Source organism: Dama dama, chromosome 20 (assembly GCF_033118175.1).
Source record: "Dama dama isolate Ldn47 chromosome 20, ASM3311817v1, whole genome shotgun sequence".
Taxonomy (NCBI): domain Eukaryota; kingdom Metazoa; phylum Chordata; class Mammalia; order Artiodactyla; family Cervidae; genus Dama; species Dama dama.
Window position 1 is genome coordinate 17,381,109 of NC_083700.1, and position 23,397 is coordinate 17,404,505.

At 45.5% G+C, this 23,397-nt stretch overlaps 1 protein-coding gene across 1 annotated transcript in view; it reads right to left on the reverse strand.

Annotated features, from left to right (window-relative positions):
* Positions 1-1,751: 1,751 nt before the first annotated feature.
* The window catches only part of TDRD10 (tudor domain containing 10), a 51,188-nt gene continuing 29,542 nt past the window's right edge, over positions 1,752-23,397 (reverse strand). Inside the window, exons 7-13 of the mRNA XM_061119867.1 lie at positions 9,808-9,850; positions 9,187-9,277; positions 8,667-8,814; positions 8,274-8,419; positions 7,891-8,045; positions 2,358-2,428; positions 1,752-2,161 (exon numbers count right to left, since the gene is read on the reverse strand). Coding sequence (XP_060975850.1) covers positions 2,129-2,161; positions 2,358-2,428; positions 7,891-8,045; positions 8,274-8,419; positions 8,667-8,814; positions 9,187-9,277; positions 9,808-9,850 — 687 coding nt within the window. The 3' untranslated portion in view covers positions 1,752-2,128. The remainder of the gene's footprint in view (positions 2,162-2,357; positions 2,429-7,890; positions 8,046-8,273; positions 8,420-8,666; positions 8,815-9,186; positions 9,278-9,807; positions 9,851-23,397) is intronic.

Sequence of the window (23,397 nt, forward strand, 5' to 3'; positions counted from 1 at the left end):
GACGCTGGTCTTGACTCATCTTTATTTTTATTTCCGTACCTTACCCTTCCCCCATCCCCTGAATTCCTTAAGCAGTGGGGGGAGGGGTACCAGGTTCACTGTGGCTTTGGTAGCCATGAGGGGCTGCACTTCGCTGCTAACGCCAGAGAATGGTGGAGCTGAAGCACATGCCTGCTTCAGCTTGAGGGGCTCTGGAGTGACCAGACTCGTACCCCCTGGGAAGGCAGAGCTCAGCCTGCTGAACCACAAAGCAGGCTGAAATGATGACCCTTATTCTTTAAAGATTTCTAGTCACAGATGTTTTCAAATTTCTTAGAAAAATAACAAGGAGGCATACGAGGCTGCTTCACAGAACTACTTTTAAATGAACTGAATAGGGATGGGGCCACAGTCTCAGGCATGTATGTGGTCCTTCTGATCTCAGCAACAGGCTACGTAGCTACCATTCGTGTTCACTGGTCCCCGCTCCCAGGAAGTGGCACTGAAGGGCAACGGTTGGAAGCTCCGTTGCTGCTCCTCCTGTCTCTTCATTTATTCTTAACAGAGAAACCAGGCAGAGCTCCGAAGTAAGTTGTTCGGTTTGGAGACTGAATTCTTTTAAGGCACTTTCATAACGTGGGTCCTACTGGAAAGGATTAGCTTTAAGGGGTTTGGTCTGTCTACCTGTGTGCCCCACTCAGGCTCAGAACCGCTGTGGAGGCACGTCCATGAGCTGACCTGTTGGTGCTGGGTCTGTCCCTGCTGTGTAAGGACAGGTGTGCTTGCCTGCCCCTTCTGGTCCGTGAGCTTGCTCAGGGCCAGAGACAGCCTCCTGGGACCTGCCTACGGACCAGACTGGATGGTGACAAACACCAGAGGCCAAGGATGGCCAAGTGAGGACGTGTCTTAGCTCAGACTTAGCACAGCCATGTGAAACCTCTAGGATGCCAGAGTTCTGTATGCTTTGACACAGCTATTTTAACTTCGGTCACCCCCCGGCCCCCACCCCCAACTAAGGGATTTTCATGTCTTGCTGATTCAAGTGGACACAGTTCACCGGAACCACTCAACGCTGCTCTAACCCTACTACACCGACCTGGTACAGGGAGCTCATTTATGCTGAGGTGGAGATAAAGAGGGCAGGCACCCACAGGGAAACATTTCATGGAGCTGAAATCTAGTTCTCAAAGCCTCTGCCTTTTTTCTGAACTTATCACCAGCCCTGGCTGGAATGTACTATAGGTTGTGTTTTTAGTAATGTGTGCTGTGAGCTGTCCTCTGTACAATGTATTTTGTAATGTATTTTTCTCATCTACCAAAGGATGGAACAAATAAAATTATTTAAATAGTTTGGCTCTAATCAAATTATTATTTAAAGAAAGAATGGGGGGTCACATTCACCTGATGTAAAGGGAAGCACCAGCTCTTGTGCGCGATAGTTATATAAACAGCAACTCTCCAAGAAAATCTTCCACTTTTCTTGTCAAACCTAGCAGTCCTTTCTATGACATTATGTTAGGCTCCTAATGAAGTTACATGCTTAAGGGGAAAAAAAACGGCCGCATCATCCGGAACCAGTGTTTCGCCAAGAAGGCGAAGAGAAAGGAAACAAACCTTATCTTACCAAGTGTACATCTGTGTCCCACACAAGGTTTGAACAGCCGGCAGCTGTTTGAACACGGCAGCTCCCAGTCTGTGGCTTCAGTTTTAGTGGGCAGGGTTGGGGAGGGGTGCCTAGATAAGAATCAATCACCCCAAATGTGAAGCATGCCAACATTTATTCACCAAGCCAACAGATCAATGTTTAGATGCTCCCTACCTGATTCTACAATGGAATGCCAGGAAAATTAAGCAGTGGGCCCCTCCATTCTCCAGACTCTGTCAGGGCAACTTATATCATGTTCTGGGGTTACAAAAAAAAAGACAGGAAAGAATACACTGGCTACATCAGACTTTCAACCTCATGGAAGCTTCCCTGTTTGGTTCAAATGTTCACGGTGAAGGCACACGACACACTGAGAAGTGAGCTGGGGGAATCCAAGCAGTCCTGGGCACCGCTGTGGCCTTTGTCACCCCCAAGGCCTCAAGAGTGAAAGGGCAGAGTGGGCAGAATCTAGACAGGAGAGGGAACATGCTGATCGTAGCCACGTCACTTAAACTCTTCAAACTTCAGGATGTGTGACTGGAAGAGAAAGAGAAAATCTGAGTGGGAAGAAAGGACCGCTCCCTAGGCAGTCCACCCAACCCCTGGACAGCTTCAATTTGCTTCTTCTACAGGAATGACAGGTAAATATGCAGCATCCAGGCCGAAGCCGGGGCATGGCTGCGGCTGAGACCCTGGGGTAGGAGGGAAGGAACAGCAGACACAGGGAAGTTACCTCCAAGTTCAAAGCACCGGTGATTTTCCCTTTGAGGATGCGATGGATAACCTGATTTGAACTCAAAATACCTGCAAAATGAAATACAAGAACAAAACCTTGGTATTTCTTGGTCCGGCAGGAGGAGCAAGGGAGGGAAGTGAGAGGCTGGGGCTGCAGGAAAGGGTTCTGGCTGCAGACCAACTCATGTGGACAAGTCTCTGCTAGTCAGAGCTCACTCCCAGCTGCCAGGATAACGTGAGATAATCAGCACTGAAGAGGGAGGAGAGGGGGAGGGCAAAGTGAGAGCACATAAAAGGAAGCATTATACTTGTTAAAATGATTACGGGTATCTGAGATTGTACATTTCCTAATGGAAATTCTGGGGACAGAAAACTGTTCACTCAACTCTCTGAGTTTTGGCTGGAGAGATGGAAGTTAAAAGACAGAGAGCCTTTATACCATGATGAGCGAGCATTCCTACCTGCTGGGACAACGCAGGCCAGGGCGCTGGTCAGACACTCACCTTTATCTGGTCTGCCCTTACTCAGCTCCTGCCATTACCCCCGGCTCCCATACTCTGGGGCTGTTTGTATGCATGCAACTGGCTCACATCAAGGGGTAGACCTCAGTTCTACCCCCACCTAGGCCGCTTTCTTACTATGACACATGAAGAAGTCCCTTTCATTTTTCTGAGCCTTACTTTCCCCATCCGTAACATCGTTCACCTGCCCACCCGGCCTCAGGACCATAGTCCACATGAGAGCTGAGCCACCCCCCATCTGGGCTGCACACTCTGGCCCCTGACAGGCTTGGAGCTGCTCTTAGAGGGCAGGGGGCTCCTTACTCTGGGCTACCCTCCAGCACCCAAGCAGTCAGCTTCGGCCTTCCAGAAGCTCCCCAGCCCTGTCTGCCTGTTAGTCCCCAGGCTGAGCCTCTTCATGCAATGACCCAAGGTGACCTCTGGGTGGTGCCCCCTCACCGCTGGGTACAAGCCCATAAGCCCAGCAGGGAGGCTTGGCTCTGCGCTTTGTGAAGGTGCTTTTCCATCTTGGTGTGTGTGTGTTTCATCACATCCACGTCTCCTCGGCCCCTTAAAGCATTCTTTCACCCTTTCACATCTCACTTAAACCCCAGTCTCGAGAACAGCCAGAGCAAAGAAGTGGCCTCTCCATTTCAAGGTTGCAGAACCGAGGCCCCACAAGTGTCCAGATCTAAAGTAACAACCCCCTCACATCATGTACAGAAATAAACTCGAGATGGTTTAAAGACTTAAGCGTAGACATGACGCCGTAAAACTCCTAGAAGAGAACACAAAACATGCTCTGACAAAATCGTAGCAATATTTTCTTAGATCAGTCTCGCAAGGAAAGAGAAATAAAAGCAAAAATAAACCAATGGAACCTAATCAAAGTTAAAAGCTTTTCCACAGCAAACCATAAAACAAAAAGACAACGGACAGACTTGGAGAAAATATTGGCAAATGATGCAACCAACAAGGGGTTAATTTCAGAAATATACAAACAGTTCATACAGTTCAACATCAAAAAAACAAACAACCCAATAAAAAAATGGGCATTAGGGGCTTCCCTGGTGGCTCAGTGGTAAAGAATCCGCCTGCCAATGCAGGAGACACAGTTTCCATCCCCAGTCCAGGAAGATCCCACCTGCTGCAGAGCAACTAAGCTCATGCACAACTACTGAGCCAGTGCTCTAGAGCCCGGGAACTGCAACTGCTGAAAACCATGCGCCCTAGAGCCTGTGCTCCCCAAGAGAAGCCACCGCAATGAGAAGCATGCGCACCGCAAATAGCACAGCCCCCACTTACCGCAACCAGAGAAAAGCTTACAGCAACAAAGACTCAGCACAGCCAGAATAACTGAATAAATACAGCTATTTTAAAAATGGGCATTAGACCTGAACAGACATTTCTCCAAAGAAGACACAGAGGTGGCCAACAGGTACATGAAAAGATGCTCAACATAGCTAATTATTAGAGAAATGCAAATCAAAACCACAGTGAGCTATCACCTCACACCAGTCAGAATGGCCATCTCCACCAAGTTCACAAATAATAAATGGTGGAGAGGGTGTGGAGAAAAAGTAACCCTCCTGCACTATTGGTAGGAATATAAATTGGTGCAGCCACTATGGAAAATAGTATGTGGTGTTGTTGTTTAGTTGTTAGATTCTGTCTGATGCTTTTGCAACTCCTTGGACTGTAGCCTGCCAGACTCCTCTGTCCATGGGATTTTCCCAGGCAAGAACACTGGAGTAAAAAAAAAAAAAGAACACTAGAGTAGGTTGCCATTTCCTTCTCCAGGGGGTCTTCCCCACCCAGGGATCGAACTTGCGTCTGCTGCCTTGGCAGGCGGGTTCTTCACCATAGAGTCACCTGGAAAGCACTGGAGAACAGTATGGCAGTTCCTTAAAAAACTAAAAACAGAGTTACCATATGATCCAGCAATCCTACTCCTGGGCATATATTCAGAAAAAACAAAAACTCCCACTTCAAAACAATACATGTGCCCCAGAGACTTCCCTGGGGGTTCAGGGGCTAGGACATCACACTCCCAATGCCAGGGGCCCAGGCTTGATCCTTGGTCAGGGAACTAGATCCTGCATGCTGCTACTAAGAATTCACTGCTGCAACTGAAAAGATCCCGCAAGCCGCAACGGAGACCCGGCACAGCCAAATAAATAAAAGAGACACGCACCCTAATGTTCACAGCGGTAGTATTTATAATAGCCGAGACATGAAAGCAACCTAAATGTCCATCAACAGATGAACGGACAAAGAAACCACAAAAAAAGAATGAAATAATGCCATTTGCAGCAACATGGATGGATCTAGAGATTATCATATTAAGTGAAGTCAGACAGAGAAAGCCAAATATTGTGTGATATCATTTAAAAGTGGAGTCTAAAAAATAATACAAATGAACTTATTTACAAAACAGATTTAAAAACACAGAAAACAAAATTATGGTTACCGATGGGGTGGGGAAAGGATGAATTAGGAGTATGGAATTAACAGATGCATACTATTATATGTAAAATAGGTAAACAACAAGGATTTAAAATATAGCACAAGGAATTATGGGGGTTCCTAGATGGCTCAGTGGGTAAAGAACCCGTCTGCAATGCGGCAGACACAGGCAGGTACGGATTTCATCCTGGGGTCAGGGAGATCCCTTGGAGGAGGGCATGGCAACCCACTCTGGTATTCTTGCCTGGAGAATCTCATGGACAGAGAAGCCTGGCAGGCTACAGTCCACAGGGTCTCAAAAAGTCAGACACTACTGAAATGACTGAGCATGCACGCACAGGGAACTACAGTGAACATCCTGTAATAACCTCTCATGGAAAAGAAACTTAAAGATAGACATAAATATGCACACACACACATAAAACTGAATACACAGAAGAACTATACAAAAAAGGTCTTGATTGCAGATAACCACAATGGTGTGGTCACTCACCTAGAGCCAGACATCCTGGAATGTGAAGTTAAGTGGGCTTCAGGAAGCCTTACTGCCAATTAAGTTAGTAGAAGTGATGGAATTCCAGCTGAGATATTTAAAATACAAAAAGATGATGGTATTAAAGTGCTGCTGCAGTCAACATGTCAGCAAATTTGGAAAACCCAGCAGTGGCCACAAGACTGGAAGAAGTCAGTTTTCATCCCAATTTCAAAGGGATGTTCAAGAATGTTCAAACTACTGGACAACTGTGTTCACTTCCCATGCTAGTAAAGTTATGTTCAAAATCCTTCAGAGGCTTCAGCAGTACTTGAATCGAGAAATTCCAGACATACAAGCTTGGTTTAGAAAAAGCAGAGGAACCAGAGAACAAACTGCCAACATTCGTTGGATCAGATAAAGCAAGGGACTTTCGGAAAAACATCTACTTCAGTTTCATTGACTACACAAAAGCCTTTGACTGTGTGAATCATAACAAATTTCAAAATTCTTGAAGAGACGGGAATCCCAGACCATCTTACCTGTCTCATGAGAAACCTGTATGCAGGTCAAGAAGCAACAGTTAGAGCCCTGTATGGAACAACTGACTGTTTCAAAATAGGAAAAGGAGTACATCAAGGCTGTATACTGTCACCCTGCTTATTTAACTTATATGCAGAGTACATCATGAGAAACGCTGGGCTGGATGAGTTACAAGCTGGAATCAGATTGCTGGGAGAAATATCAACCACCTCAGATTTGCAGATGATACCACTCTAATGATAGAAAGCAAAGAGGAACTAAAGAGCCTCTTGATAAGGGTGAGAGAGGAGAGTGAAAACACTGGCTTAAAACTCAACATTAAAAAAACTAAGATCATGGCATCTGGTCCCATCACTTCATGGCAAATAGAAGCAAAAGAAGTGGAAGTAGTGACAGATTTTCTCGTCGTCTTGGGCTCCAAAATCGCTGCAGATGGTGACTGCAGCCATGAAATTAAAGTCTTTTGCTTCTTGGAAGGAAGGTTAGATAACATACTAAAGGACAAACCTAGATAGCATATTAAAAAGCAAAGACATCACTTTGCCAACAAAGATCTGTAGAGTCAAAGCTATGGTCTTTCCACTATGGATGTGAGAGTTGGGCCATAAAGAAAGGTGAATGCCGAAGAATTGATGCTTTTGAACTGTAGTCTAGAGAAGACTCTTGAGAGTCCCCTGGACAGCAAGGAGATCAAACTAGTCAATCCTAAGCGAAATCAACCCTCAGTACTCATTGGAAGGACTGATGCTGAAGCTGGAAGCTCCAATACTTTGTCCACCTGAGTTGGTCAACAGGCGACTCATTAGAAGACTGATGCTGGGAAAGACTGAAGGCAAAAGGAGAAGAGGGTGACAGAGAATGAGACGGTCAGATGGCATCACTGACTCAATGGGCATGAACTTGGGTGAACTCTGGGAGACGGCATGGGACAGGGCGACCTGGCACGCCGCAGCCCATGGGATCACAAACAGTCAAACGTGATAGAGACTGAACAACAACAGCAAATAACTAAATCACTCTGTGGTAGACCTGAAACTACACAATACTGTAAACCAACTACACTTCAATTAAAAAAATAAAGTAATAAACATCACATCAGGGAACAACCTTGAGTCCACTGCTCTAACCCCTATCATTGGTCTTCAAATACCACTTTTCTTCTACAAAGAATCCTTCTCTGAAGAAATCTCAAGCGAAACTCAATGTACATGAAATAGATGGAAGCTGAGTAGTTCCGGCAGAAGCAAGAGTGGGAGCCCTGCCTTCCCCTCACCCCACCCAGAGAACTCAGCCTTCAGGCAGCACCTGAGGTCCCCTTCCAGATCTTGTTGTTCGGAGAGACCAGATATGAAAACCAAATCCTCAAGAAAGCTCAGCAAGGGGCAGATGCTGAAAACTAGGGTGAGACCAAAAGAATAGGGACCGAAGGGAAGGCATCCTCAGGGCCTTGGCTGCCCCTACGCAGAAGACATTCCCGCACAGGTGCCCAGAGGAACGCACAGCATCTACCATCCCCTGGGTCCCCTGCAGGAGGGTGGAGGGTGCCTTACCTTTCTCCAGCATGAACGGCTGAGTCAGGGGGGGGATGGTCCAGAAGTCATCACTGTCCAGGGTGCGCAGGGACTGCACCGGGATGGTGGCCGATCGGCCAAAATCCACGAACATGACCACCACCCAGGAGTCCACGCGGTCCAACACCCAGCACCTGGCCGGAGGGAGGGAGAAGAGGTTTGCCCCACCTGGAGCCACACAGAGCAGTCTTCACAGAGAGGGCTGGGAGGTCTGGGAGGGAAGAGAGCGTCCTATGCTGCTCCCTGCCTTGGGTGGAGAGGTGATCACAAGGAATGACCTTGAGAGAAGCAGCAGCAGCAGCAAAGACACAGGAGTCCGGAGGATGGAGAAGCGACCCTCCACAGCCCTGCCCGGCACGTACCTGTTCCAGGCCGGCCCGTAACTGCCCAGGTGGTACTCAGCCAGACCGCGGGTCCCGCGCCGCACCGCCGAGTCATGCAGGTAGGGCTGCTGCTCCTCCGCCTCGGCCAGGGCGCTGAACAGGGCCAGCATGTTTCGGTGCAGTGTCTGTGGACGGTACAAACGCCACGGGCCTCGCTGCCTGCCTGCATCACACGTCTGCCTTGGCAGGTATCACCTGTCACGTCAGCACCACTGATCCACCCACCCCAAGGGAACCCAAGGTATGAGGTGGGAGAGGGAGTGAGGCTGCCAGGCATCATAGTGCGGCCCCTCTGGATGTCCACCATGCTCACCCCAGTGGGGCCGCACGAGGAGGGATCCAAGCCCCAGAGGACCACCAATAAGCCCGTACCTCGGTGATGTGCATGGCCCAGAAGAAGGGGGTCTGAGGGACAGTACTGGTCACCAACAGCCCCACCTCCCCGCCGATGCTAGGGATGGTGGCCAGCCAGCCCAGGTCTCGGAAACATTCCCTTAGGAGCAGCACCAAGAAGGACCCTCTGTGAAGAGCAGAGAACAGAGGGAAGGGGGTGAACGCAGAGCGGTCTGACCAACGCCCGTCCTGGGGATCCTGGGCAGGAGAGTCACCTTGACAAGAGGGCTGTGGCCCTCCCCAGGGTGGGGACAAGACAAGTGCCTTGGACACGCTGATCTCCGGGCATCCAGGGTGGGGAGAGTCCCAGGCCATCGCCATACAGAAAAGGAGACGGACTTTGTAAGTCACGGTGGGTCACGGCCTTAGTGCTTGGGTCTGATGCAGGAGTTCTGAAAACTTGATTCCCCACCACCATACCATCGCTGCCCCCACCCTCTAGGGACCAAGCAGATGTTTGCAATTGCCATCCGCTGGTGGCCTCTACACCTCCGCTCACCTCATTTCCATGGGAACTGCAAAGAAGCTTGTCTTGGGTTTCTCTGTCTCACAGGGCTCACCAGAAGCTTTAGGAGTGAGCTGTGGACAAGCTGAAGGCAGAAAGTGGAGTCCTGGAGGCACCAGGGCTGTCTCAGAGGGCTGCCCCCCACCTCACCCTCAAGAGACCCCAGAGGTAGGATGAGATGGGCAGTGCAGCTACATCCTTCCCGGTCTCAGCCTCTAGACCCTCAGGTGGGTGGGGAGGGTGTGCTGGATGATCTTCTTTCATCAACGAAGCATTCCAGGGACCTCCCTGGTGGTCCAGTGGCTGGGATTTCACCCGCCACTGCAGGGAGTGCGTTTTCAGTCCCTGGTCGGGAAGCCAGAATCCCACATGCCTCGTGGCCAAGGAACCAAACCACAGAACAGAGGCAATGTTGTAACAAATTCAACAAAGACCTTAAAAATGGTCCACATCAAAAAAAAATCTTAAAAAAAAAAAAAAAGGCATCCTAGAGGAATAAAAATATTTTCTACACTGAGGGGTCAATGCGGGACAAAGCTGGAAGGAGGCTGGAAGAGGTAAATCGGGAGCTGCAAAGACACGTCCTGGGAACAGATGGCAGCTGGGGAATCTCACCAGTGGTTCCAGCAAATCCTTGAGCAGAGGCCTTCTCTGAAATCTAGGGAGAAAGAGAAAAGGCATCACTGAGGCATGGCGGTGTTCATCTCACTGATTACATACTGGGTCTCTCCAAGTAGATTCGGATGAGAGCAGCAACAGCCCCTGGACTGACACAGGCTTCAGCTGACTTTGGGGAACCCCCGACCCCACTTTCTCCATTCTCTCAGGGGATCCTGAGCCAGGTAAAGACAGGAGGTTCAGGAGCAGGAAGGGGGGAGGGAGGGCATGCTGCCAGGAACGCTCACCAGAACCTGCAGGCACAGAAGCCCAGCACTGCTTAGCCCCGAGGCCCCTGTGGGCACTTCTCCGAGAAAGAGGAGGAGGAGGTAGGGATGGGTACTCTGGTGCAGGTCTGGGTGGAAACAGACTACAGACCTGCAGCCCCCAGCCACACTGGCTTCCCTCTGTCAACTGCCCTGATCTGGAAATCCCCCGCCCTGGTTACACCCACAGATCTGCCTGCCCGGCTATGTTCCTGCTTCCCCCACGCCCCCTGCCACCCAAAAACACACACACGGCCACTGTTCTCCAGCGGACACGCCACAATCCTTCCAGAAGCCCCTAGCGAGTTTCCTTCCTTCCCTCCAATGGATGACACCTCACCCCCTCCTGTCTTCAAACCCTCCACACCTCCCACCCAACACCCACCCTGTGAACTTGCCTCTTCATCAGGAGAAAACTGGAAGCAACTGGATACGGGGGGCCCCCCTCACCCTCTCACCACCCAAACCACCCCCCACCCCACTCTCTCTGCCCCTGTTACCAAGCACCTTCCCATTGTGCTTACAGAGAAAACCCAAAGTCCCCACATGGGCTCGCCAAGGCCACCATGATCTACCCTCCTTCCACTGACCTCTGCCCACTCGCTCTTGAGGCATTTGTAGGCAGTCCCTTTGTCTAGCATGTTCTTTTCTGGTCTTCCCACGGTTGACTGACATTTCATCTAGATCTCAGCCATCACTTCCTCACATAGAGGACTCCCTAAGAACCATTTCAGTGACCCCTCTCTTCTCCATCATATCACCTCATTTTAGTCCTATGTTTGCTTCTTACTACTGAGACAGGCTGGGACCTGGGACCCTTTGCTGCAGTGCTCACACCTGGACAAATGTCTCCTCCAATAAAATACAAGGAAACTCTAAGGGACTAAAAATAACTGCATGCATGTGCAGTCAGGGAGAATCATGGACAACAAGATACGGAAAATGATGGGAAACCCAAAACCCAACGCCACTTCTGAAGACTGGGAGCAAAAGCAGGGTGCTGTACCTGCCCCATGCACAAAGGCATGGGCTAACCAGCTAAGCCACTTCTCTGGCCTGAGCCCTGGACACACCCCTGCTCACCCATATAAGGACCCAGCTCATCCCCCCTGGGGAACTAGCAAGAGAGCCTGGTACAGAAGGGGACCCAGTAAAGCCTTGCCTGACTTTCTTGTCTGGCCTCTAATCAATTTCTATTGATTAAGGAGGCCAAGAACCCTGGTTGGTAACACTATCTGACATTTTCTTTTTCCTCTTTTTTTTGGGGGGGAGGGCATTTCTTATTTATTCACTTTTTTACTGGTTTACTGTATGTGTATTTCCACTGGAATTTAAGCCTCATGTGAACCACATCTCTCTTCTGACAGCTACCTTCATGGCCAAGGAAACCTCAGGGCCCAGAACAGTGTCTGAGACATGTTAAGCTCTTAGTAAATATATATGAGAGAAAGAGACAGAAGGAAAGAGAGAGAGAGAGGAGGAGGGAGGGCGGAGAAATGAACTGGGGCAAATTCTTAATATAAACCTTGGTTTCCTCTTCAATACCATGAATCATACCTGATGTGAGGATCTACCTTGGCCAGCATCTGTTCAGGACATGAAACAAAACAGATGCTTGATAAATGGAAGAGAGGTTAAGGGACTTCCCTGATGGTCCAGAGCTTAAGAGTCCAGCTGCCAATGCAGGGGACACAGGGTCAACCCCTAGTCCCGGAAGATCCCACATGCCGCAGGGCAACTGAGCCCATGCGTCACAACTACTGAAGCCCGCACACCCTAGAGCCTGTGCTCCGCAACAAGAGAAGCCACTGCAATGAGAAGCCCATGGACCATAACTAGAGCATAGACCCTGCTCGCCGCAACTGAAAAAAGCCCAAGTACAGCAACGAAGACCCAATGCAGCCAATAAATGAATAAAATTTTCAAACAGAGAGGTTAAAAGTGCAGGTTCTGGAGTCAGACTGGGCTCCAATCTTGGATCGAGAACTTGAAGGCTCAAGCTCCTTAACTGTGGCCTGGTTCCTTGGCGTCTCGTCTGTAGGACAGGAGAGTAGCCACACCTGTTGCTGGGTTTAAACAGGTTCATACAGCACAGTGATCGTTACAGAGCCTGCAGAGGGAGCCCTCCATGAAGGCAAACTGGCACAGTCAACCAAGGGGGCCCAGATAAAGTCTCCACATGAAATCATTCTGCCCCTGCTGTTAACCTAGACACAGCAAAGTGACAGGGTTAAAAACTCTCCTCTAGCCAAGCACAGAAGCTGCCTTTTTATCTGAACAGGGCTTCCCAGGTGGCGCTGTCCCTCAGTCATGTTCGACTCTGCGAGCCCGTGAACGGCAGCCCACCAGGCTCCTCTGTTCATGGGACTCTCCAGGCAAGAATACTGGAGTGGGTTGCCATTTCCTTCTCCATTTCCGTTTCCCGCCCCCCACCCCCCACCCCAGGTGGCGCCAGTGGTAAAGAACTTCTTGGCAATGCAGGAGATAGATGTTTAAGAGATGCAGGTTCAATACCCGGGTCAGGGAGATCCTCTGGAGAAGGAAATGGCAACCCACTCTAGCAATCCTGTCTGGGAAATCCTCATGGACAGAGGAGCCTGCTGGGTTACGGTCCACAGGGTCACAGAGTCGGATACAACTGAAGTGACTTAGCACTTAGCAAGGCAATTCCATATACCAATCTCAAGAACCGATTATCAGCAGGGGTTTCAAGCTAAAAATTACTATTAATACAGAAACATTGGAAACCATTCTGGGTCTAATTATTATTCCCTAATGATCTGAGAGATATAAATATAATAAGCCTATTTGGTCAGTTTGTGAAATTCAGTTTCAGAGGAAAATCTATACAATTATCATCCAACCACCACAGCAGACACGTCACTCAAAAACAAACTTCAAATTTCAGGATGTGCATAACACAGAAGTGGCCACCTAGAAGCTGCAAGCAATCGAGGCAGCATCTCAGGAGCTGCCAAACCAGCCGATTTTAATTAAGTTCTATTGTCGCCACGAGCACAAGTAACTCTATGCGCCGATCAGTCAACAGCTATTAACGGTCTGCTTTGTTCTGGGACACTGCTACCAGCCGGTCAAGCAGTCCAAGATGTGGCCAGCTCCAGAATCCTGCACGTAAGTCCCAGCAGTGGAAGAGAAGTCATGGGGCACACAAAGGTCAGTGGCCAGAAGGCTTTTGGGGGCTGGGAGCACCGACCTCATGTGACACTCCGATAGTGGTGGCCCCCCCGGGATTGCTCACTGCCACACACCTGGCCTGCTGCGGTCACCCTGGACCCTCACTTTTAAGGCCCTGTCTCTACCTGGGGAACCACACCTGGAGCTACCTGAAGGGCATATCCTAGTGGACATTTAAAACTTAGAGCTTTAACCATCAACTGCTTTCCTGTCACCCAGTACCACCTTGCACTTCTTTTTTTTTTTTTTCCCCACCTTGCACTTCTTGCATTTCGATGTGCTGGGCACAGAGCAACAAAGACGACAGACACAGGCCTTGATCTTGGGGAGCTACACCAAGTCACTCCGCACATATTTATACAACGCATTCGTTCTGGACCCAGCCATCACAAAGCTCACACTCTGGTGGGGACAGGAGACAAGAAGAATACAAAGAACTATAAGGTCAATGACCACAAGGGCAAAGAAGCTTCACAAGGCAAGGAGATGGGACAAGAGGGCAAGCCTGGGGGCGGGAGTGACCGCTGAGCAGAGGCCTACATGAACTGAGAAGGCAAACCCGCAGGCATCTGGGAGATGAGCCTTCCTGCCAAGAACACCCGCAGTCCTAGGCAGGGATGTGCTTGACCTGCGACACTGGGGCCGGGGTAACAGGCATTTGCATCTCTTACCTGTACCACCCAAGACAGGTAATCTGCTTCCAGGCCCTTGGAGTCTATTCCACAGGGTCCCTTTAAAACCTAAATCTAAGAGAACAGATGAACTAACGGTGGCACATCCATACAAGAGAATACAACTTAGCAATAAAAGAAAGAATTGCTGATGGTGTGACCACATGGATGATTCTCAATAACATTCTGCTGAGTGGAAGAAGCCAGACACAAAGAAGCGCATATGGCACGAGTCCATCTACGCCAAACTCTAGAAAAGGATAAATCTCATCTAAACTGATGGAAAGCAGATCAGTCATTGCCTGGGGCCACGAAGCTGGGGAAGGGCACAAGAGAATCTTTGGGGCAACTGAAATGGTCTATGTTTGCCTGGGACGGTGGTTACAGATGCATACACTTCTCAAAATTCATCAAACTGTACACCTAAAAGGGATGCATTTTATGTAATAATTCGATGATACTTCAATAGGTGATTTTTTTAGTATAAATTGGTTAAATCTGGTTAGGTCATTCTGTGCTCAAACCCTCCAGTGTTCTCATTATTATGTGACTATGTAAATGCCAACTGCTGCTGAATCAAGTTATGTACCATGAAAATTTAAAAATTTTAATATTAAAAATGTATTATGATTATTTTTATCCTTATACAACCTTCTCCAGGAATTAATTGCTCCTTTTTTCCCATTTACTTGTATTTCCTTAAATTTCTGGCTAAATCAATAAAACAAAGAGCTGGATCCTTTAAAAGGATCGACAAAATTAATGAACATCCAGTAAGACTGAAAAGAAAAGGAAGTCACAAATTGCCAAAATCAGAAACAAAATGGGATATCAATATACACCTCACAGATATCAAAAGGATAACAAGGGAACATAAAGGACAACGCTACACATAAATACAAACATGAAGTTTGACAACTTAATACAAAATATACCACTTTCTCAAAAACTATAAACTATCAAAACTCACCCAGTCTGAAATAGACGATTTGAAGAGCCCTATTACTATTAAAGAAATTGAACTCTTAATTTAAAAAAAAAATCTCAGGAATTCCCTGGCAGTCCAGTGGTTAGGACTTGGCACTTTCAGTGCCAGGGGCACAGGTTCAATCCTTGGTTGGGGAACTAAGATCCCACAGGCAAAAAGGAAAAATAAAAGAAAAAAGGAAACCTCTAAGCTCAGATGGTTTTACTAGAGAATTCTACCAAACATTTAAAGAACAATTAATGTAGTTCTATACAGTCTTTTCCAAAAGGAGGGAACACTTCCTGATTCATTTTATAGAATGAATTTATACTAGTATTCAGTTCAGTTCAGTTGCTGTCATGTCCTACTCTTTGTAACCCCATGGACTGCAGCATGCCAGACTAGTACTACCATGATACTAAAACCAAAGATAGTATCAGACACACCAAAAAAACCCACAAAAGAACAATATCCTTCATGAAAAATAGATGCAAAAACCAGTAACAAAATATGATCAAATAGAATTTAGCAATACGTAAAAATAATTATACACCATGACCAAGTGAGTTTTAGTGCAGAAATGAAAGGCTGGTTCAGTATCTGAAAAATCAGTCAAGGTAATCCATATTAACCAGGCTAAACCAGAAAAATCACACGATCATATCCCTCAATACAGAAAAAAATCATTCAACAAAATTCAACATCTGTTAAATGCTGAAAATGTTGAAAATTCAACAGCTGGTATAGGTTGAATTATTTCTGCCCCCTCAAAAAATATATGTGGAACTCCAAACCCCTAGTACTCAGATTGTGACCTTATTTGGAAACAGGACCTTTATAGAGGTGAGAGAGGTAAAACAAAGTCACTAGGGTGCGTCCTAATCCAACACCAGTGTGTCCTTATGGAAAGAGGAAATCTGAACATGGAGCCCGACACAGAGGGAAGACAATATGAAGTCACACAAGGAGAATGTCATGTAAAAACAGAAGACTGGAATGACACACCTACAAGCCAAAGAACACCAAAGATTATCGGCAAATCATCAGGAGCTAGGAAGAGGCAAGGAATAACTTCCCCACAGGTTTCAGAGGGACCTTTGCCCTGCTGACACCCTAATTTTGGTCCTCTAGCCTCCAGAACTATGAGACGATCAATTTCTGTTGTTCTAAGCCACCCAGTTTCTGGTACTTTGTGACAGGAATCATAAGAAATATAACAATGACTCATGATTTAAAAAAAGAAAACTCAGAAAAACAGGAATAGAGGACAGTTTCCTCAACTTAATAAAGAATATCCATCCAAAAACCTATGATAATATCATACTTTATTGTGAAAGACTGAATCTTTTTACCCTAAAAGAATAAGGCAAGGATATCCACACTCACTACTCTACTTCAGCAGAGTGCTGGGAATCTAGCCAGTACTAAGAAAAAGAAACAAAGACATACAGATCAGAAAGGAAAAATAATAAAATAAAACTGGCCTTATTTGCAAATGACATTATTGTCTACACAGAAAATCCCAAGAAATCTACAAAAAAAAAACCCAAATTCTTATCACTAATAAATTCACCAAAGTAATAGGATATAAGATAATATAAAAAAATTGTATTTCTATATACTATCAATGAGCAAGGAGACAGAAACCAAAAATACAGTGTCATTTATAATCACTCAAAAATTAAATACTTGTGTCAACCTAATAAAATATATTAGAACTTGTATGCTGTAAACTATACAATCTGATTAAAGAAATCTTTAAAAAAAGGTCTGAATCAATGGAAATACATACTGTGTATTTATGTTCATGGATTGGAAGACCCAACATATAATAGATATCAATTCTCCTTAAACTATCAAAACTCCAGTCAAGAGGGGTGGAGCAAAAAAAAAAAAAGGGGGGTGGAGCAAAGGGAACTCTCCTACACTGCTGATGGGAACGTATATTGGTACAGCCACTATGGAGGTGGCTTAAAAAACTAAACACAGAGCTACCATATGACCCTGCAATCCCACTCCTGGGCATATATCCAGAGAAAAACATGATACAAAAGGATACACGCGCCCTAAGGTTCACTGCAGCACTGTTTACAAGAGCCAAGACATGGGAGCAACTTAAATGTCCATCAACAGATGAATGAATAAAGATGCAATATATATATACAATGGAATATTAGCCATTAAACAGAATAAAAATGCCTTTTGCAGCAACATGTCATGCTGAGTAGACAGAGAAGCATAAATATCATCTGACATCCTTTATATGTGCAATCTAAAAAGAAATGATACAAATGAACTTACAGAACAGCAGGACAGTCACAGATTTAGAGCAACCACAAACGGGTGGTTGCTGGGAGGGAAGGGATAGTTAGAGAGTTTGCGATGGACATGTATTCACTGCTATATTTCAGATGGATAACTAACAAGGACCTACTGTATAGCACATGGAACTCTGCTCAATGTTATATAGCAGCCCAGATTGGAGGTGAGTTTGGGGGGAGAATGAACACATTTATGTGTATGGCTGGGTCCCTTTGTTGTTCACCTGAAACTATCACAACATTGTTAACTGGCTGTACCCCAGTACAAAATTAAAAGCTTTAAAAAAAAACTCCAGTCAAAATTATTGTGGGTATAGATTATTCTAAAATCTATATACAAAGGCAAAAGAACTAGAACAGCTAAAACAATATTGAAAAACAGTAAGTAGAAGGAATCTCCTAATTTCAATACTTCTTATAGCTATAGTAACTGAGACTATATGAGATGTTAGACATGTAGACCAATGGAACAAAACTGAGGACCCAGAAATCCGTTGCTGTTCAGCCGCAAGTCCTCTCAGACTCTGTGACCCCCCGGACTGCAGCACACCAGGCTCCTCTGCCCTTCACCATCTTCCAGAGTTTGCTCAAGTTTGTGTCCATTGAGTCGGTGGTGCCACCTAACAATCTTCATCCTTTGCTGCCCTCTTCTCCTTTTGCCTTCAATCTTTCCCAGCACGGGGTCTTTTCCAATGAGTTAGCTATTTGCATCAGGTGACCAAAATATGGAAGCCTCAGCTTCAGCCTTAATCCTTCCAATGGGTATTCAGGGTTGATCTCCTTCAGGATGGACTGGTTGGATCTTCTTGCAGTCCAAGGGACTCTCAAGAGTCTTCTCCAACACCACAGTTCAAAAGCTTCAATTCTCTGAAGTTTAGGCTTTTTTATGGTCCAACTCTCACATCCATACATGACCACTAGAAAAACCACAGCTTTGATTATACAGACCTTTGTCAGCAAAGTGATGTCTCTGCTTTTTAATACACTGTCTAGATCTGTTGTAACTTTCCTTTCAAGGAGCAAGTGTCTTTTATTTTCATGGCAGCAGTCACCATCCAGTGATTTTGGAGTCCAAGAAAATAAAATCTGTTACTATTTCCACCTTTTCCCCTTTTATTTGCCATGAAATAATGGGACCAGATACCATGATCTTAGTTTTATGAATGTTGAGCTTTAAACCAGATTTTTCACTCTCCTCTTTCACACTCATCAGAGGCTCTTTAGTTCCTCTTTGTTTTCTGCCATTAGAGTGGTATCATCTCCATATCTGAGGCTGTCGATATTTCTTCCAGCAATCTTGATTCCAGCTTGCAATTCACCCACCCCAGCATTTTGCATGATGTACTTTGCATATAAGTTAAATAAACAGGGTGAGAATATATAGCCTTGTTGTACTCCTTTTCCAATTTTGAACCAGTCAGTTGTTCCATGTCCAATTCTGCTGCTTCTTGACTCACATAAACATTTCTCAGGAGGCAGGTCAGGTGGTCTGGTATTCCCATCTCTTTTAAGAATTTTCCACAAATTGTTGTGATCCACATAATCAAAGGCTTTAGCGTAGTCAATGAAGCAGATGTTTTTCTGGAATTCCCTTGCTTTTTCTATGATCCAACAGATGTTGGCAATTTGATCTCTGATTCCTCTACCTTTTCTAAATCCAGCTTGTACATCTGGAAGTTCTCAGTTCACATACTGCTAAAGCCTAGCTTGAAGGATTTAGAGCATAAACGTACTAGTATGTGAAATGAGTGCAATTGTGCAGTAGTTTGAACATTCTTTGGCACTGCCCTTCTTTGGGAATAGAATGAAAGCTGACTTTCCAGTCCTGTGGCCACTACTGAGTTTTCCAAATTTTCTGTCATACTGAGTGCAGCACTTTAACAGCATCATCTTTTAGGATTTTAAATAGCTCAGCTGAAATTCCATCATCTACACTAGTTTTATTCATAATAATGATGCTCCCTAAGGCCCACTCGACTGGACACTCCAGGATGTCTGCCTCTAGTTGAGTGATCACACCATCGTGGTTATTCAGGTCATTAAGACCTTTTTTGTTTAGTTCTTCTGTGTATTCTTGCCACCTCTTCTTAATCTCGTCTGCTTCTGTTAGGTCCTTACCGTTTCCGTCCTTTATCATGCCCATTCTTGCATGAAATGTTCCCTTGCCATCTCCAATTTTCTTGAAGAGATCTCTAGTCTTTCCCATCCTATTGTCTTCCTCTATTTCTTTGCACTGTTCATTGATGAAGACTTTCTTATCTTTCCTTGCTATTCCCTGGAACTCTGCATTCAGTTGGGTATATCTTTCCCTTTCTCCCTTGCCTTTTGCTTCTTTTCTCAGCTATTTGTAAAGCCTCCTCAACCACTTTTCTTCTTGCATTATTTTTCTTTGGGATGGTTTTGGTCACTGTCTCCTGTACAATGTTATGAACCTCTGCCCATAGTTCTTCAGGCACTCTATCAGATCTAATTCCTTGAAACTATTTCTCATGTCCACTGTATAATCATAAGGAATTTGACTTAGATCATACCTGAATGATCTAGTGGTTTTCCCTACTTTCTTCAATTTAAGCCTGAATTTTCTAACACAGAGCTCATGATCTGAAACACAGTCAGCTCCTGGTCTTGCTTTTGCTGACTGTATAGAGCTTCTCCATCTTCAGCTGCAAAGAATATAAACAGTTTGATTTCACTACTGACCACCTGGTAACATCCATGTGTAGAGTTGTCTCTTGTGTTATGGGAAAAGGGTGTTTGCTATGACCAGCATGTTCTCTTGACACAACTGTTAGCCTTTGTCCTGGTTCATTTTGTACTCCAAGAACAAACTTGCCTATTACTCTGGGTATCTTTTGACTTTCTACTTTTGCATTCCAATCCCCTATGATGAAAAGGACATCTTTATTGGTGTTAATTCTAGAAGGTGTTGTAGGTCTTCATAGAACCATTCAACTTCTTCAGCATTAGTGCTGAAGCACAGATTTGGATTACCATGACACGTAACAGTTTGCCTTGGAAATGAACTGAGATCATTTAGTTTACTGATTCCTATGAAGAACTGATGCTGAAGCTGAAACTCCAATACTTTGGCCACCTCATGCGAAGAGTTGACTCATTGGAAAAGACCCTGATGCTTGGAGGGACTGGGGGCAGGAGGAGAAGGGAACGACAGAAGATGAGATGGCTGGATGGCACCACCGACTCGATGGGCATGAGTTTGACTCATGGGGTCGCAAAGAGTCTGACACGACTGAGCAACTGAACTGAAGTTGTCGATGTTCACTCTTGCCAGCTCCTGCTTGACCACATCCAACTTACCTTGGTACATGGACCTAATGTTAATTCCAGGTTCCTATGCAATGCTGTTCTTTACAGCACTGGACTTTACCTTCACCGCCAGACAAGTTCACATTTGAGCATTATTTCCATTTTGGATCAGCGGCTTCACTCTTTCTGGAGCTACTAGTAATTGCCCTCCGCTCTTCCCTAGGTTCATACTGGACACCTTCTGACCTGGGGCGTTCACCTTCCAGTGTCGTATCTTTTTGCCTTTTCACACTGTTCATGGGGTTCTTGAGGCAAGAAGCCTGGGGTGGTCTGCCATCCCTCCTCCATTTGACCGCAATTTGTCAGGACTCCACTATGACCCGTCCATCTTGGGTGGCCCCACACGGCATGGCTCACAGCTTCACTGAGTTACACAAGTCCCTTTGCCACGACAAGGCTGTGATCCATGAAGGAGGATGAAAAAATAAATGGGTCCACACAAGTATGCCCAATTTTGATAAAACTGCAAAAGCAATTTAATGGAGGAAATGGTGCTGGAAAAACTGAACATAGGAAAAAAAAAATAAAACTCAACCTAAGTTTCAAAGCATATACAAAAATTAACTCAAAATTAAAAGAGGCTTTACAATGTAAAGCCATATAACTTTTTAAAAAAAAGTTAAAATTTCTGTACCATTTTACATTCCCATCATATGAAGGGTTCTCTGCATCCCCTCCAGGACGTCACTTTTTAATTTTAGCCTGATAGATATATAGTGATATCTTATTATGGTTTTAATTTGCATTTTCCTAATGTCAAATAGCCAATCCTCATCCCAGTTCCCAAGAAGGGCAGTACTAGAGAATGTTCAAACCACTGGACAATTGCACTCATCTCCCATGCTAGTAAGGTCACGCTCAAAATCTTACATGCTAGGCCTCAGCATTAGGTGAACCAAGATCTTTCAGACGTCTAAGCTTGAGAAAAGGCAGAGGGACCAGAGACCAAATTGCCAACATTTGCTGGATCACAGTGAAACCAAAGGGAATTCCAGAAAAACATCTATCTCTGTTTTATCGACTACACTAAAGCCTTCGACTGTCTGGACTGTAACAAACTATGGAAAACTCTTAAAGAGATGGGAATGCCAGACCATCTTACCTGTCTCCTGAGAAACGTGTATGCAGATCAAGAGGCAACAGCTAGAACTAAGTATGGAACAACTGACTGGTTCAGGATTGAGAAAGGAGTACAGCAAGGCTGTTTGTTGTCACCCTGTTTATTTAACTTATACACTGAGCACATCATGAGAAATGCCGGGATAGATGAGTTATAAGCTACAATCAAGATTGGCGGGAAAAACATCAACAAACTCAGATATGTGTAGGATACTACTCTAATGGCAGAAATCGGAGAGGAAATAAAGAGCCTCTTGATGAAGGTGAAGGAAAAGAATGAAAAAGCCAACTTAAAACTAAATATTAAAAAAACCAAGATCATGGCATCTGGCCGCATTACTTCATGGCAAATAGAAGGAGAAAAGGTGGAAGTAGTGACCGAGTTCCTCTTTTGGGCTCTAAAATCACTGTGGATGGTGACTGTAGCCATGAAATCAGAAGAGGACTGCTCTTTGGCAGGAAAGCTATGACAAACCTAGATGGTGTGTTAAAAAGCAAAGACATCACTTTGCCTACAAAGGTCCTTATAGTCAAGGCTGTGGTCTTTCCAGTGGTCATATACAGTTGTGAGACCTGGACCGTGAAGAAGGCAGAGCACTGAAGAATTGATGCCTTCAAACTGTGGTGCTAAAGAAGACTCTTTGAGAGTCCCTCTGACAGCAAAGAGGTCAAACCAGTCAATCTTACAGGAAATCAACCATGAATACTCATTAGGACTAATGTTAAAGCTGAAGCTCCAATATTTTGGTCACTTGATGCAAACAGCCAACTCATTGGAAGAAACACTGATATCGGGAAAGATTGAGGACAGAGGAGAAGAGGGCAACAGAGGACCAGATGTTTGGACGGCATGACTAACTCAATGGACATAAGTTTAAGCAAACTCTGGGAGATGGTGAAGGACAAGGAGGTCTCGTGTGCTGCAGTCCACGGAGTCGCGAAGAGTCGGACATGACTGAGAGACTGAACAACAACAATACTAACAATGTTGAACATCTTTTCATGTGCTTGGGCTAGGGCTGGCCAAAAAGTTCTTAGATCTGACAACAAAAGCATCATTCATAAAAGGAAAACTAGATAAACTGGACTTCACTGAAATTTAAAACCTTTGTTCTACCAAAAAATTCTATTAAGAAGATGTAAAAAAATGAGCTACAGAGTAGGAGAAAACATTTGCAAATCACGTATCCAACAAAGGACTAGCCTCTTGAGAAACCTGTATGCAGGTCAGGAAGCAACAGTTAGAGCTGGACATGGAACAACAGACTGGTTCCCAATAGGAAAAGGAGTACATCAAGGCTGTATATTGTCACCCTGCTTATTTAACTTATATGCAGAGTACATCATGAGAAACGCTGGGCTGGAGGAAGCACAACCTGGAATCAAGATTGCTGGGAGAAATATCAATAACCTCAGATAGGCAGATGACACCACCCTTATGGCAGAAAGTGAAGAGGAACTGAAAAGCCTCTTGATGAAAGTGAAAGAGGAGAGTGAAAAAGTTGGCTTAAAGCTCCTCATTCAGAAAACTAAGATCATGGCATCTGGTCCCATCACCTCAAGGGAGATAGATGGGGAGACAGTGGAAACAGTGTCAGACTTTATTTTGGGGGGCTCCAAAATCACTGCAGATGGTGACTGCAGCCATGAAATTAAAAGACGCTTACTCCTTGGAAGGAAAA